Raw genomic sequence first — 16,486 nt, 5'->3', positions numbered from 1 at the left:
GCGGGGGCTGGGATCGAACCCGGGACCCCAAGCACCAGAGGTGAACGCTCTACCACTGAGCCACCGCGCCCCCTAAAACACTTTGAAGTATTACAAAAAAGAAATTACAGAGATCCAATATTTTTTATACATAAATATTGCAAATTATCATTTTGATTAGCAATAGGTACAAATACACCTACAAAATGTTTAACGTATACAATGAATGTGTAATAAGGGTTTTATCACCAGTAGCTTCTGTATACGATTATCGAGACATTTGTTCAGTTAGTCTATGGAATACACCTTTTTGAAAACAATGGTGCACAGAGACAAATGAAACCTGATCGAGTTTATCAATAAGAACATCAAAACTTTTAAATGAGAAAGATTGAAACCTACAAGTGATAATGATTTTATTTTTTTCTATTGTGAAAAGCAATCAACGGCATTATGTTTTGAAGATAATGTCATTCAAATGTCCTCCTCGGCTTCCGTGGGTGGAATGAGATATTTTGGACTTACGGGGGCCGCGGTGGCTCAGTGGTAGAGCGTTCACCTCTGGTGCTAGGGGTCCCGGGTTCGATTCCAGCCCCAGCCAAGTGAACTTTGTGGTGGACAAACATCGTGTGCGTGGGTTTTCTCGGGATTCTCCCGTTTCCTCCCACTTTCTTCATTCCACCATTTCATTCATTACTCATCATCACCGTCTCCTTTAGCCTAACCGGCATAACTGTGGGACGTAAAACACAAAGATTTCATTTCATTTCATTTTGGACTTATTGCACGAAAAGCTCCTAGTACGCATTATGTCGATGTCACTGGATTGTTTTCTATGGTACCATCTCAGATCTATAAGAATATGTCATAAACAATTCGTGAATCGAAAGGGTACATTGAACGCATCATTGATGATTTGCCACGCAACATGTATGCAAAAGTGGTACAAAATATCAAATTCAGAATGCATTCCATTCACTGAAGGAGAGGAGGATATTTTAACATTATTTTCAAACCATAATGCCACTGACTATTAGAAAAACATCAGCATTGTAGTTTTCGTACTATTCTATTTTAGAGTTGTGACATTCTTATTGGTAAACCTTTTACACACTTAGATCGAGATGTCTTACATATATGACTTGAATGTAAAATAAGAACAAGGTCCATAGTGTTAGTTGGCAAGCATTTTAGTAGACCAAGATAAAGATGGGAGATGGACCTTAAAGAAGTGAACAACAGCAATCCTGATTGGATCAGCTTGGCAAAGAATAGGATTCTCTGAGGCAGGCTTTTGTTTCTGGGCAAAAAGAACATTGAAGGTTAACTTACTTATCTCCACGTTCCTGATGGTAGGGTAGTTTAAATTTTATTTCTGGATATTTCGGATATTCTTTTTTCAGCAGACAAAATTTCATTTAACCCTGTATTGTTAATTTTTACATGTAAACTCTTGCAGAATAAATAGTCAGAGCGAATTAATTTACATGAAAGTTAGTGGTTACTAACTCGAATTTCTTTGAAATAATCTTTTAGTAACTGAATTACTTAGCTATCCTAACAAAACTTTTCTATTTTATAAGTACAACTACGTAATAATTCACTACACTCACGAAGCAACAATGTATTTTTTATATTAAAAATAACCTTGTTCTTAGATCCTTCACTGTACAAATACTTTATATGAAATCAGGTCGCAAGGCAAAAAAGATTATTTCAAAGATATGCAACATTGATGCATTTAAAGAAAAAAGATGGTGTGTGGGATGTCGCTAGAATCTTTTAATGGACCGGAGAGGACTCGAGCCTCTATCTCCCACTTTACCCTCAAAATTTCTGCATTCAACTCTCCACCAATTCATGTATCGTTTTGTATCTTGCAATAGGTAAAACTGTTTTGCATTTTACAGTTTTGAAATAGGATATGTACATTTTTTCTGCATTCTTTTCTATACCTCTATTATTAGCCGGATACATACGATACTTTGCCAGGTGATGAAACAAGTGCCGCTAGATCCAATACTGGTGTTAACTACAAATACCCAAATTTTAACATATGACGTGTTGCAAGATACAGAACGATATGTATGTTGTTCTAACCATACTATATTTATCTACATGTCCTATACATTACCAAAAATTGAAGTGTTTATATATGAAGATCTCTGCGTCTGACTATTGGTTAAACTTACCTAAACATTCCTCATTGCAGAAATCCATTGTCTCCCATGATAAACTTTTTTCGTCTCCAGTAACAACAGAAGAACACTGAGAGCATTTTCTAGTTATTGTTCGGTGTATAGGCGGGCCGACAGATCTCGATTTACTGGAGTCATTCGCAGAAATAGATCTAAAATTTAGAGCCTTTATATGGGCAGCTTTACGGAAGGCGTTGTAGCAGTCTTCATTACAGATATATTTCGTTCGGTCGTGTATAATAATCTTATATTTGCACGGTTGTACCTGAAAGAGCAAATAAGAAAACATTAATATGAATATTCATATTTTTGGTGATTTTTAATTATAAAACTATAGTCCACTCTCACTAATCTAGCAACTATCCTACTTTTGGTGACATTCTGGCTCCTCCACGCAGGAAGTCCATCACTAAATGCTGGATTACTGGGTGGGTCGAAGTAGTGCATATAAGGATTATATAGAGTGTACTGTACTATAAATTGATGAAGTGAAACTTGCTGATAAGACTGTATGCTTATGAGCTCTTCTGCTAACAAATTTGAGTCATGATCAGTGGTTTTAAACATTTACAGTGGACTACTTTGTTATCCTTATCTGTTCCATGATTAAATCATACTATCCCTTATAAACTTTATACCAGGGTTGGCAAAAACCATGGTTTTTATTGAAAAAAACCAAACAAACCGGTTTTTTGGTTTAAACCAGTTTTTTTTTGTGGGGGGGGGGGTTAAATAATTTGCTCTATGTATTTATATCACATATGGACAGAAATAAGTTTATTTTGCCTTGGTGTTATACAACAACCAGGTTATGCAGGAAGGGGTCACATAAGCTTAAAGCGGAACCCAAACCGCTTCTCGGCTTACATCCGAGAGAAATTGTCCTCTATTTGAATTCGAAACCGTGACTCATTGGCCACAAATGCGATACGTCTGCCGACTCACTCACGAAGGACTCCTGATAAAAAATACGTTGTACTGATCTTTCATACTTGTTAATATAATTGTCAAGAGTCATTTCAGAAGGACAAAAAGATAGAGAGTTGCACAAGTAAAACCACTATACAGAATTACATATGGACAATTTTAAAATACTGCAGAGTACAGAACTAATTTAGTCCAAGTTAGTTCACTACGACTTTTATTAGTCCAAGCTAAACAAATACGACGGCTTAATTTGCATATCAATAAGAAAAGTGAATAAAGATACGAATTATTTGAGTCCACTTTGGCTCTGACCTATTTATACATAGATACTTCTGATTTCAATAAATGCCTCTCGTGGGGTTTGTATGACCTCCCCCCCCCCAAATTACGGCATTTCGATGTATTTTGTCAATAGTAAACAATATTGAAACGAAACAATATTTAGAATTTTTCTTTGATTGCAATTGCATAACAATAATAATAAACTATAAAAACAATCACAAACGAAACATTCATAAGCTGAAGGGTAAGGGGAAAAAACAAGGAATGTCCATCTCTGTTCTTTGTCCTATCTGTTGGTGACTCTTTGTACTATTTGACTGTATATTCCATGCATGACTAGATGTAGAAATGTCCAAGTAAATGAGGCAAAATATTTGATTAGCCCTATTCATTTTTACGCGGTTTTCAATGTTAAAACGCCGTTTTCTCGAAAATGCAGTTTTGTGACATTCCTTCTTTTTTCCCCTTACCCTTCAACTTATAAAAAAAAGTTGCTTTTGTAGTATAATCTCTGAGTTACGAATGGGGAATTTAGGTCTGAATGTAATACTAATAATATACGGGAGTGAAACGTGATAACCCACAAATGTATTTTTATCAAAATTTTACGAACATTTTTCGTTTTTTGGTTTAAACCAGCCAATCCTGCTTTATACATACAATTATTTTATTTTGTATCTTTTTATTGGTTAAGCAGTTCTTATGTTCCGTGCAAACTTTTTTTTTTTTTTTTTTTTTTTTTTTTTTTTTTTTTGGAAGGTACTATATAAATACGAATTATTATTGATTCTCTTCCCCATTTTAACTTGCTCACTATGTATTCTGTGTACCTATTTCATATTGTCTGATTGCTCAAAAGGAACTTACCCACAACAAGGAAATCACTTACGACAGATTCTGTCCAAGGCGTTATTTGAACGGCATAAAAGAAGTTTACACATGTTGGGTATTGTCATCCCTCTTATATTATGAAAATTTGTTTTGTGTATTACGGCAAGGGTGGTTACTGCGTTTTCCCAATGATTTGTTAGTATTTTGTAATTGATTATGATTTATATAGTAGAGCCATTCCATGTCAAATCAACACAATTTTCAAACAAATTCTAATTTGCCAAGTTTTGATGTAATTTGGTACAGTACTGGAAAATGACAAACCTGATATTTCACGTTGATATGTGAACTGGTTTGGAAATTACAGGGCTCAAAATTCAAATTTTTAAATTTTATTTTCCCCAAAATTCATACTTTGAAAATGTTCAAAAAAATTATAAAGGGTGAGTCAGAAGTCCTTGGACACCCTTACAATTTTAAGCCGGAAAGGAACAAGTGAAAAGTGAGTATGGCAACTGATTGGGTGAAGGGCCGCAACTTTTGGGGTGTATGCCGATCATGGCCGTCATGTTGGATTTAAGTTGATTTATTTTTAAACGAGAAGAGGGCATGTGGCATATTAAATAACACTCGATCGAAGTCACAAATGTAGTGGTGTAATACTTTTTTTTTTTTTTTTGGGGGGGGGTCAATGTTGGGAGAGTTTGGGACTTGTGAAGGCCCAAAGGTGGAAAAATGACATTGAAACTGACATTATCTCTTTGGTGCAGATCTAAAATAACTCTGACAAAGGCACACAAAAGCTGGAAATCATCCTTATATCCGGGAAACGCAGCTGACTGCAACAGACGGCATTCAAAGAGGGAACCGGTATCGCACAACACGGTCGCCCATGTGATCACCCAATTCCAGGAGACTGGTTCTGTTGAAGATAGACCACGTAGTGGGCGACTAAAGACTGTCATCACTGAGGTAATAGCAACGGTGGTAATAGCATCATTTGTGAAAAGTCCTAAAAGCAGTACCCACCGTGTGTCATTGGAATGTGGAGGAGCCAATCCTACGTGATCCGAATATTGCACGCCTATCAATGGCATCCCTACAAACTGCATATACTACATAAAACTTAACGACGACGACCTAATCGCCGGTGAATTCTGCATGTGAGCTACCGAACAATAGAAACGGAATCCCTCGTTTTCAAAGACCTTACTGTTCAGCGATGAAGCGTACTTCACTTTAACGGGAGGTCAATCGGCATGACTATCGATACTGGTGTGACGCAAGTCCGCATTGGATTGACCCGAGTAGAGAACATAGTCCAGAAAAGGTAATGGTGTGGTGTGGCATATGAGACACCCGAATCATTGGGCCGTTCTTCATTACCAACACCTTAATGGCGCAACAGTATCTTATGCTGCTGCAGAACGTTGTGTTCCCTTCCATACTGAACGGAGACGGCAGCCTCTCATCTTATTTTCTGCACGATCGAGCCCCTCACACTATGGAATTGGTGTGCGTGAATGGTTAGATGCATAAGTTTTAGGGAAATGGATTGGTCGCCGTGGTCCCGCCGTAGAATGGCAGCCCAGATCTCCTTAACCTAACGCCCCATGATTTTTATTTGTGGGGACATCTTTAGCAGATTGTGTATGCTGAGACACCTTGAGGCACGCATCTAGCACGCCTGTGACCAAATTGCATCTGATACTCTCCTCCGTGTGTAGTCAGTGGTTGCGGTGACTACAGTTATGCATTGCACGGGATGGACACCACATAGAACCTATGTTGTAGTATGTACTTGAGGGATAATTTGCCTCGAACACTGACAAAAAGAATTACACCACTGTATTTGTGACCTCGAGCTAGTGTTATTCAATATGCTACATGCCTCATTCCCATTTTAATAATTCAACTTGAATCCAAAATGGCGGCCATGATCGACACACACTCCAAAAGTTGCGGCCCTTTACCCAATATCAGTTGTCATACTAACTTTTCACTTGTTCCCTTCTGGCTTGAAATTATAAGGGTGTTCAAGGATTTTTGACACCCTGTATAGGCTATATACATGCCAAAAATATTCGGACTGTAATGAATGCATCCCAAAGTTTTATTTTGGGATCATTTTTTGCAAGTGTCCATCTCCAAACGTGGAGTTGAAAATCTCTTTATTTAGGATCCTGTAATATGGATGGAAATAATAATTATGTGGCATAGGATGAAACGCAAAGCTATCACTGGACTAGTTTACAAGCCACTGTTCATTCATTTAGTCAGTGACAATGCCAGAGGGGGAACAAGGGGACGGGCACCATCCAGTGACTACATCTGGCCCTCATACATTTGTTATTGTGATGTAGGTCAAATAATATAGAACTATCCTTTTTGGTATACAAAATACTAGATGCTCCACAAGTATTTTCTTTGCTCCCCCTTTCCTAGGAAATTAAAGCGGCATCTTTATTTTTTGTATTGTACCGTAAGAGGGAAACAAAAACAATGCATGTCAGTAATTCTATAATTTCGGAGTGTCTCGAACACAACGCTACGGTTGGTTATTTCTTCTAATAAGAACTTATTAAGATTTTGTGAAACCAGTTTATACTGAAAAAGATACTCTTTTCTCATGGATCTAGTGCCCGTGCAAAAACAAAAATAACTTTTTAAACTTACGTTCACATCAAGCTAATTTTGGAACAGGGGCTGAATGGCATTTTGCTCTAACAGTTAATGCAAAGGGACCTTGTGATGCAGTTGGTGGCACTGTTAAGACGGCAGCGCGAGCAAGTAATCCATATAATAATGTAATTATTACTCCCCGACAGCTTTTTGACTGGGCAGCGACAAACGTTACTGGAGTGGACTTTGTGTGTGTCAAACAAGAAGAGTTCACTGAATCAGCAATATTCCTACAAGAACGCTTCAACGAAGTACAAACAATTCCTGGGCCACACAAATTCCACGTGTTCATTCCTGCAGTTCCAGGTACTTACAAAATTTTTGTCAAGGTATTTTCGTATTGCCAGGCTCTATTGCAACAGACACTCAACGAACTGGCCAAAGTAACCATTGTAGACATAAGTGGATGCAGAACTGGAATCTATAACAAGAACAGATGGTGGCTGGGATGTATTTTGGGAAAAGATTACGTGAAAATGACACTTCTCTATCCAGCTGGACCATCTCCACTTTTTGCATATTCTGGGAGGCCAGATATTCTCTGGATTCGTGCAGTGGATATACTATCTAATGTGAATCCTGTGACCGCAACAGGTCGACTATATATCTTGCCTGAAAAAGATGTAGTCACAACCGAAAAGACTTTTCAAGTTTACTACAAACTAAGTATTTTATTTTTGAAATTATAATTGTAATAGAATAAACAAGTTATGTGTGTATCTTATAATTTGCGGATGCGGATACAATATTATACATACACACAGACCTGTCAATATGCTTCATATTGTTGAAACTTTTCATCTTCCGATTTACATTTTATACCACTATGCAATTTTTCTTAAGATCTTACATTTTCTTATTTTATACCTGGTCGTACAGTGATGTTGCTACATGCTGCACAGTTACGTATATGTGTTTTGTATCAAAATCCACTCACTTTTCAAAACAATTTTAACAATCGTCATTAAATGAAGAACTATTTAATTCCATGATGTTGCAAAAGTCTCTTACTGTTTCATATAATGCATGAGTTACATGTTCCGAAATACCTGCAGAACGCTGTTAGCACTGAAGCAAACAAGAAAGAAGCTAATACTAACTTTCTCTTACAAGCTTAAAACAAACAAACAAACAAACAAACAAACAAAAAAAAAAAAAAAAACTGTCTATCTCTTTGATACTAATACAGACTAATGAACAGCGTCATAGAAAAAGGAAATGAATGTTAAAGCATACCCGGCAACACTGGTAGCACATTTGTGGGGTAATATCATCAACTTCAATAATATTTTCTGCTGCAAGTCTTCTCTCTTCAACTTCGTCATACTCAATATCAGCTGCAAGCCTCTGAAAGGAATACGTAACGTAATATTAGAGATCAAGATTAAAAGTTCATTTCTTGATCCCACATACATACATACACCTACCACACTTGGAAGAACTTCACATTTACTCTAAGTAACTGGTTTATACTTCTTCGGTGCTTATGCAAACTGACAGCTCTAAGTATTTAAGCGTGTTTTGGTACGGCACATACATAAAAACAAATTAAGCTTTTATTCTGCAATTTTTTTGACACATACTTTTCTCTCTAAACACACAAAAACAATCCTGAAACTAAAATTTACAAATATTTACAATGCATTTACATAGCTATATTAATACATATATAAATTAAACTTGTCCGTAGATAATTAAAAGCAGGCACGTGACAAGTATGTCTTGGTATTAACTATATATAACCTTCAAAAACTGTGGACATGAACTCCAATCTTTCAATTGCAAGATCAATGCTCTAAGATGTTACCAGCGACACGTTGTCATCTGTTTTTCTTGGTAGATTGTTCTTTGAACCCCAACTATTCAGCTATTTGCGACAGATTATTGGAGGCAATTCACAGATATATTTTGAGAAAGCTATGTTTTAACAGATAAATGGATGGATGGTAGATAGATAGATAGCGGTAATCAGAAAATGAGCTGTAAAGGATTCAGCGACGTATAAAAATGAAAGTGATTTGCTTGTGATTGAATTAAGCGAAAACGTTTGAACCGACTGAAATGAATTTTTGGATACGGTTATTACCTACGTTCACCTTGCTTTTATCATATTACTTTGATTAAAATGCATATTCTAAAGGAAGAACGGAGGACAAAATTTACGCGAAAAATGGAGTCACTCACGATCCGTCAAGTTAATGAGATGAAACTAGGTATATAAAGTCCTCATTAAAAACAAATGGACAAGTGCCCCAGCGTTTTAGAAAATTTCTATTTAACGGAGCCAAGTTGTATTTTCTATAATTCCTTTCTTCACAATAAAAGCGACATTTCTTGTTGTTTATGATCGTATGTCGAAGAAACGGTTGAATAGTTTGAAATGAATCTTGGTATGGAATGATAGCACCCATCCTTAGCTAACTCATGTTACTTGATTAAGGGGCGTATCCTAAAAGAGGAAGAGTTCAATACTCCTGCCGCAAAAATACATTATCCCACGAACCCGTCAAGTTAAAATCTTTGAAATCTATCAGCTAAACGTCCGACGATTGTCTTTTAAGCTGAAAGAGGCGGATGATTAAGGCAAGTGAATGATTGAAGAATCGGCAGAATGAGAACGTGGGAGTATCCGGACAAAACCCACAAACGCGATGTTGTCCATCACAAACTTACCTGACAGGGGATTGAACCAGGGACCCTACATATCATAGGTAAGCGCTCTACCACTGAGCCACAGCGTCCCCCCACCCGTCTAGTTAAGATGACGGAATTCGGTATATAATCTCATCATGAAAAATAAGAGAAAACATGTCTCAACGTTTTTTTAAAAAATGTTCCTTTTAAGAGGAAAAAAAGAGGGAATTTCTATCATTTCCTTCTTCACATTGAAATCAACGTTGTCTGTTGTTTGTGACCGCATCAAGTAGAAACGGTTTGACTAGTTTGAAATGAATTTTGGAAAACAGCACCTATCAGAAACTGGGATTTTATGTCACTTTGATTAAAGGGCTTATACTAATGGATAGGGAGTTCATAATTTGTGAAAAATGAAGTATCTCACGTGATTTTATCATTAAATTTTCATTCAAATGCGTATCCTAACGGTAGTTTAAACATTTTTCATAAACTCATTTCTCTGTACGAAGAACGGGCATTTCAGCTAATGCAAAATAAAGGTTATGCTTGGTGTACTAAACATTCAGTATTACTAATATAGATTATATAGATTTAGCTTTTGTAACTTAGAAATGCTAATGAAAGAATACTACACTAAAATTTATAATTTCTATAGAATTTCACATACATGTTATATACAATATTAAATGCAACTGTACTCATCATTTTTACTAGTTAAGACTATTACGTAAGACTTCTTGAAGACTGACGAGTAAAAAACAAGTACGGAAGTTAAAAATGATAAAAGTTAGGTGTCACAAAATTTTAAAAGATGTAGCCTTCCACTCTAAAATATAATTTCAGCTTATTACTGCTACCCACATTGCCAGTTGCAATTATAGCTACCCACATTGTTGCCAAATCAACATATTTATCTCTCAACACAGACAACTCATTTGCTTCCCCCTTCTAATAAGTCGACCCGAGTCTTATTTTAACTGCAGTCTTCATTGAACTATGCTTCTTTAAACACGTATATATGAATTAATCATATTCCTTTGTAGAAAATGCTATTTTAAATTCGATATTTCGGATACTTTACTCGAGTATCCATCGTCAAGACCGAATTCCAGGTTAAATCAGGTTTTTGGCACGTTTAATTATTTACGCACTCGTCAGTTAATATGAAGGCTCCAAATCTATGCACAAAAGTTTAATGCATTAAACTACTAACACAAATACCCTATTTATTTTCCTTGCATTGAATGCTTTTCTACTGCTGACCTCTTCAATCAGTATACTCGTAACAAGGTCCATACCACTACTCAAAAGATGTGTTTTATATCATTGTAGATTCAGTGTAACCAAACCAAATTGCTATCCATGCCGGTGCATTTTCGTGATTTTTCTATAAACGCAAGATACTCTTGTGCTAAATGAAATATTTTTTTATGTGCCTATAATTCTTTTTATTTTTTATTTTTGGTGATGAAATTAATAATGATGTTATCCCGTTTTGTGTAAATTATCTTTTCCAGTGTTGACTTTTTTTATTTAATATCTCTCAAAAACATTTCTCTAAATTAAAGAAGATGCACGGTGCAACACAGTTGATATCATGAGTACCCCGAGAATCTCCATGTACACGGTGCTTGTCCATCACAAAGTTTACTTGGCGCGGAAACTCGTGATGTGGACTTTGTTACCAGTACATTCACAGCAGAAGAAAGTGTTTGGAAGATCTTCAATACAAGGAAAATCAAACAAGGTATTTGTTAGTAGTTTAGTGCACTAAACTTTTGTACATAGATTTATAAATCTAGGATGTTCGAAAAAGCGCCACGTTACCTGGCGTCTGCAAATATTATGTCGTATTTAGCTTATACAATTTGTTGTATAACTTCAATTGGTTTCTATTGTATTTATGCAACTAAACACATTTCAAAAACTTATAGCAGAACATGATTTAAGCCGGTATTTGATCCTGACGATAGATACTCCGGTATTCGTAAGAAGTGTATGTCGAAGAAAGAAAGAAAGCTTCTTTTGCCTGTTGAAGTTGAGCATGTCCTAATATTCTGTGCTTGCAACAGCAGTAAGGTGGAAATCCCTCCAAATACGAAGTGAGATCTGACACACGATTTCTGAATGAGAAAGAGCAGAATGCAGGTAACATCCATTGGAATAAAAATGAAATGAAATCTTTAAGTTTTACGTCCCACGGTTATGCTGGTTAGGCTAAAGGAGACGGTGAAGATGAGAAATGAATGAATTGGTGGAATGAAGAAAGTGGGAGGAAACGGGAGAACCCTGAGAAAACCCACGAGCACGAGCTAACATCCATTGGAAACTGTGCGCCAACCGACAGTAATGAATGAAAGGAAGATCAGGCAATGGTGCAGTGTTTCGTGAAGGGCGTTCAAATGTTTATGACGATGAGCGTAATGGAAGGCCTAGTGTTCAGGCGAACGATCAAGTAGAAAGTGTTAACAAGAAAATGCAATCCAGTTGTTCACTCACAAATAAATGAACTCGCCAAATCGCTTCCAGAAGTGTCTGTGAAAACAGTGCATCGAATTGTGACTGACAAACTGGGTTACCACAAACTGTGTGCGAGGTAGGTGCTAAAAATGTTGACAGCTGCACGAAAATTTTGGATTGCTGGGGGAAGAATGGGGATGAGTTTTTTTTTCAGATAGTGACGGGGATGAAACGTGGATAGACGTCACTGGGAAGTCGAAACAGCAGTCAACGTAATAGAAACACACTGATTCTGATAAACGAATAAATTCAAACACCATCAGTTCACAAAATCACGGCAACCGTGTTTTGGAACAAAACGGGTGTGATCCTTGAGGAATTCCAGAAACCAGAACGGACAATTACAGCACATGGGTATTTCTAAACACTCAATAATCTGCGATGGGCCATCCAAAATCAGCGGAAAGAAATGCTACATTCTGGAATTTTACTGATTTATGACAATGCCCGCTCTCACACAGTTGCAAGTACTGTTAAGTCAATTCATAGATTGCGATGGAAACTATTCAACCACTTCCCTTACAACCCCGACCTTGCCTCCAGCGACTGTTTCTTTTTCTCCACCTGAAAAAGTGACTTGCATCGAAGAGTTTCAATGACAGTGAAGTGCTCAAGACCAGTTCTGAACTGGGATGCACACTCTAGGTGCAGAACTTTACACAGAGGGTATACGGAAGCTTGTGCCAAGCTACCAGAAATGTCTGGAGGTTCATGGTGACTACGTCGAAATATAGCTAAGATATATACTTGTATATCAATCACAATAATTTTATTCTTTCGATTTCTTATTTTCTTAAATATATTGGTCCTTTTTTCTGACATGTGCTTCGTAGTATCGATATTGGAATAACACTATCTACACAGGAATATTAAGAAGGTTAGTAATTTATATTTATTTATATCTGTTCCTTACACTGCATGCTTCTTTACTTTGTTGTTCCAAATCACTCGTCTTCAAGGGAAAAAATACTGTAATATCATGTAAAGAATCTTTTAAATGTTTTGACTTAAAACAACATAAACCGGTCTTGTGCTTGTGTGTGACTCTTGAAATAAGATGTCCGAGTTTAAGAGATTATAGAAACGTGTCATAAATGCTATTATGGCATAAGATACATTATGCCATAAATGTTATATCATGCAGAAACGGGTTAAATACTAAAACCCGTGTTATAAAATGCTGTTATTGTTTAGTTCATCTAATAGTATGAAAAACATGAAATTACGATGAAGAGTGGGAATACACTTACAGAAAATAAAATCAATAAACAAACTACTATACCTTAATTTCATTTTCAGCTCTCTTCGCTGCTCCCCTTTTAGGTCTCTCACTGATAATTTCACTTTGGTCAAGCGATTCACGCCTCGGCGTGTGCGCCTTCGGTGACTTCTGACTTCTGTCCTTTTCAGGAGACCTGACTTCAGTATCGATCTCAATTTTGGTGGTAACGTCAACGGAATCTTTATCAGTATCTTTAGCTGTCTTATCAGTTGTGGCATCATCTGCTGAAACTTCGTTCTCTTTCGTAGCACGAGTAATCCCTATAGGAACAGCCTCCTTATCTTTAGATAGAAACCCTGATTCTCCATCGTCGGGAACAATAGTATCGACTTCAGAAGCTTCAGCGGCAGATGGCGTTATTTCCTCTGTAGTTGATTTCTCACTTGTTTTGCTCTTTTCAGTCGCAGATTCTTCAGTCGACTTTTCCTTCTCAGCTTCTTTTTCCACTTCGTTAGTTTTACCTGTTTCTGCACTAGAGTCCTCTTTACTCTTATCTTCCCCTTTGCTGCTTTCTTCTTTGTCCTCTTTATTTTCACTTGACTTTTTGCCCTTGTCTACAGTTTCATCTTCGTTTTCTTTTTCTTTCTCTTCCGCTGCACTCGGTTCTTTTTCTTTCTCTTCCGCTGGACTCGGTTCTTTTTCTTTTAACTCCTCAGTTGTTTTTTCAACGCCTTCTCCAGTTTCTTTTTCCGATTCTGTTACTTCGCGTTCTGAGCCATCTGGTTGTTCTTTATTCTCATCCGATTTTTTAGATACCTCTTCACTTTTCTCCTCAGATTCATCTACTTCCATCTTTTCATCTTCTGTTTCTTTCTCTTTGGCGTCAGATTCTAACTCTTTGTCGTCGTTACTTTTACCTTGTTCTGTTGACTCATTAACATCAGTTTCTTCTTGTGCTTTGTCCACATCCATCGATTCCTCTTCTGCAGGTACATCTTTATCAGTTTCTTTCTCACTGACAGGTTCTGATGGTTCTTGCGATTCTGCTGCAGCTACTTCCATAGAGTCATCATTCTTGTCACTACTTTGATTCTCTGCTTTGTCACTGTCCACACACTTACCTTCTTCACTTACAACTTTACCGCTATCATCCTCAGCGTCATCATCAGCCTTCTCTTTAGATTCACTTTCTAATTCACTAGCTTCTTCTTGAACCGACTCTGAAGGTTGATCTACTGATTTATTATTATCTTGTTTACTTTGACTTGTATTTGAATCGTCACCTTCATACGTGGAAAACACATCCGGACATGCATTCTGTGAAGAGTCCATTATACCTGACGAATGCAAAGGGTCAACAGATTGTAATGGCTGTACGTCTTGACTACTAGTATCACAATTTTGCTCCGCGAAAGGTTCGGCACAAGAAAGACTTTCTTGAGACTCATCACCCCGCCTCGAATCTCTGGACTCATCTAAATCCCTTTCTCTTGACTCGTCTACACCCGATGCTTGACTGTCCCTAGATTCATCCACCACAGAAAAGCTCTCCCTCGAATCTTCTGGCACATCCACTGTTGAATCGTTTTCTTTTCTAGAATTATCGATTTCGCTTACACTATTCTCGTCTTTAGAAATGCAACTATCCTCTTTACCAATTACAGGTTCACTTGGTTCATCACCACTTGGAACATTTTCTTTTTCTACACTAAGTTCTTTCTCTTCTCCCTCCTCTTCTCCTTCGGAGTTTTTATTACTGTCAATGTGATTATTAATCACTTCTGCACTATCAGTTTTACCGTTTTCTTTCACTTCACCCGCGGTTTCTGTGTCTCCCCCCGCACCTTTTGGATCATTAGTACTATCATCTTCTCCACGAACAGGAATGTCTGACATTTCACTACCTATAGTTTCTTTTTCGTTTTCCATTTTATTATTTTCTGTTACACACTATCTTCTTTACAACAGAGATCTGAAACAAAGAAAATTCATAATAAATATAAACCAATTTTTTAAACACGATATACATGGTTTATGAAAGTCAAAATGTATCATTAAATCTATGAACAACACTGCTGCAAACAAGTCTGTAAACTTCAACCAGGCTAACTTTTTATGTACACTAGTCTACCAAACTTCTGCGAACCGCAAAGCAAATGTAAACAAAATCCTCACTGCATCTCTTATCGAAGAACTGTAATAAAAGATAAAGGTAGTAAAAGAACTGTATTTCTTTACAAGCAGATGTAAAATTCTTCATATTCTTCATATATTGTTCTTAATGGTATCAACATTAAAACATATTCTTAGGGTCTTTCAACACAATTAACAGAACAATATACCATTAAGAAATCGACTCGGAGACTCATCATTATACCAACGAATGAGGAATTCTGTTGAAGGATATGTTTCAAGCGAAGGCATCTTTAATTCAAGTTCTTGAGAGGTATGCATCCAAAAGACAAAGAAGTACATTTGGTCCCATAAGAATTCTTTGAAAGAATTATTACAACACCATTCAGTAACTTATTAGAAGTAAATAAGTATTTTTTGCTACATTTAATTCTCTGGTACTATATAAATCATCTGATGTTAAACGTATTAGATTAAAAATTTGCAATAAAATGTAAATAGCCATTTTATAAGTTCTATGTTAAATCACAAATAGTTTTGTGACTGATTGTCTAATTCAAATTACTGTACGGAAGGAAAATATTTAGGTATTAGTAGATAAAGAAATTTTTGTTTGAAACCTATGTGAAGAAATCTTGAATTAAAAAAAAGTTTTAAAGTCATGGTAAGTAGGTCTACATACTTGGCTTAGCATTTTTTACATTATTATAACATATTCACTACTTACAATGCATTTAGTAATCACTGTAACACGTGTGCACGTTGTTTTTTTCTTTCTTCAAAAAAGGATATAAATAGTAACATACAACAATTTATTATTTTGCATTATTTCATAAGAGTATCCGTAAAATAACACGCTTGTTAACTTTATTATATTTAAACTGTACCACCAGTGCCATATCTAGGATTTTGTTTAGATAAATTCAAAATGGCAATAAATAATGGCTTTATTACATTACCTGAAAGTATCCGTCGTTGCCGATTCAATTCAGAACATCGATTAAAAGAGGGAAAAAGTCCTTATTTCAGTCAGTTACCAGAAACATGCATGTTTCCGCATATCCCCCCCCCCTCG

At 36.5% G+C, this 16,486-nt stretch overlaps 1 protein-coding gene across 1 annotated transcript in view; it reads right to left on the bottom strand.

Moving 5' to 3' along the window:
- woc (zinc finger protein without children) overlaps nt 1-16,486 on the bottom strand; it is a 98,848-nt gene that overhangs the window by 73,124 nt on the left and 9,238 nt on the right. The window contains exons 2-4 of the mRNA XM_081727230.1: nt 13,339-15,250; nt 8,136-8,246; nt 2,172-2,442 (exon numbers count right to left, since the gene is read on the bottom strand). Of these exons, the coding sequence (XP_081583356.1) occupies nt 2,172-2,442; nt 8,136-8,246; nt 13,339-15,207 (2,251 nt within the window). The 5' untranslated portion in view covers nt 15,208-15,250. The remainder of the gene's footprint in view (nt 1-2,171; nt 2,443-8,135; nt 8,247-13,338; nt 15,251-16,486) is intronic.

This window comes from Thermobia domestica, chromosome 1, assembly GCF_964235325.1.
Source record: "Thermobia domestica chromosome 1, izTheDome1.hap1.1, whole genome shotgun sequence".
NCBI classification, from domain to species: domain Eukaryota; kingdom Metazoa; phylum Arthropoda; class Insecta; order Zygentoma; family Lepismatidae; genus Thermobia; species Thermobia domestica.
This window is presented reverse-complemented; position numbering and strand designations above follow the sequence as displayed.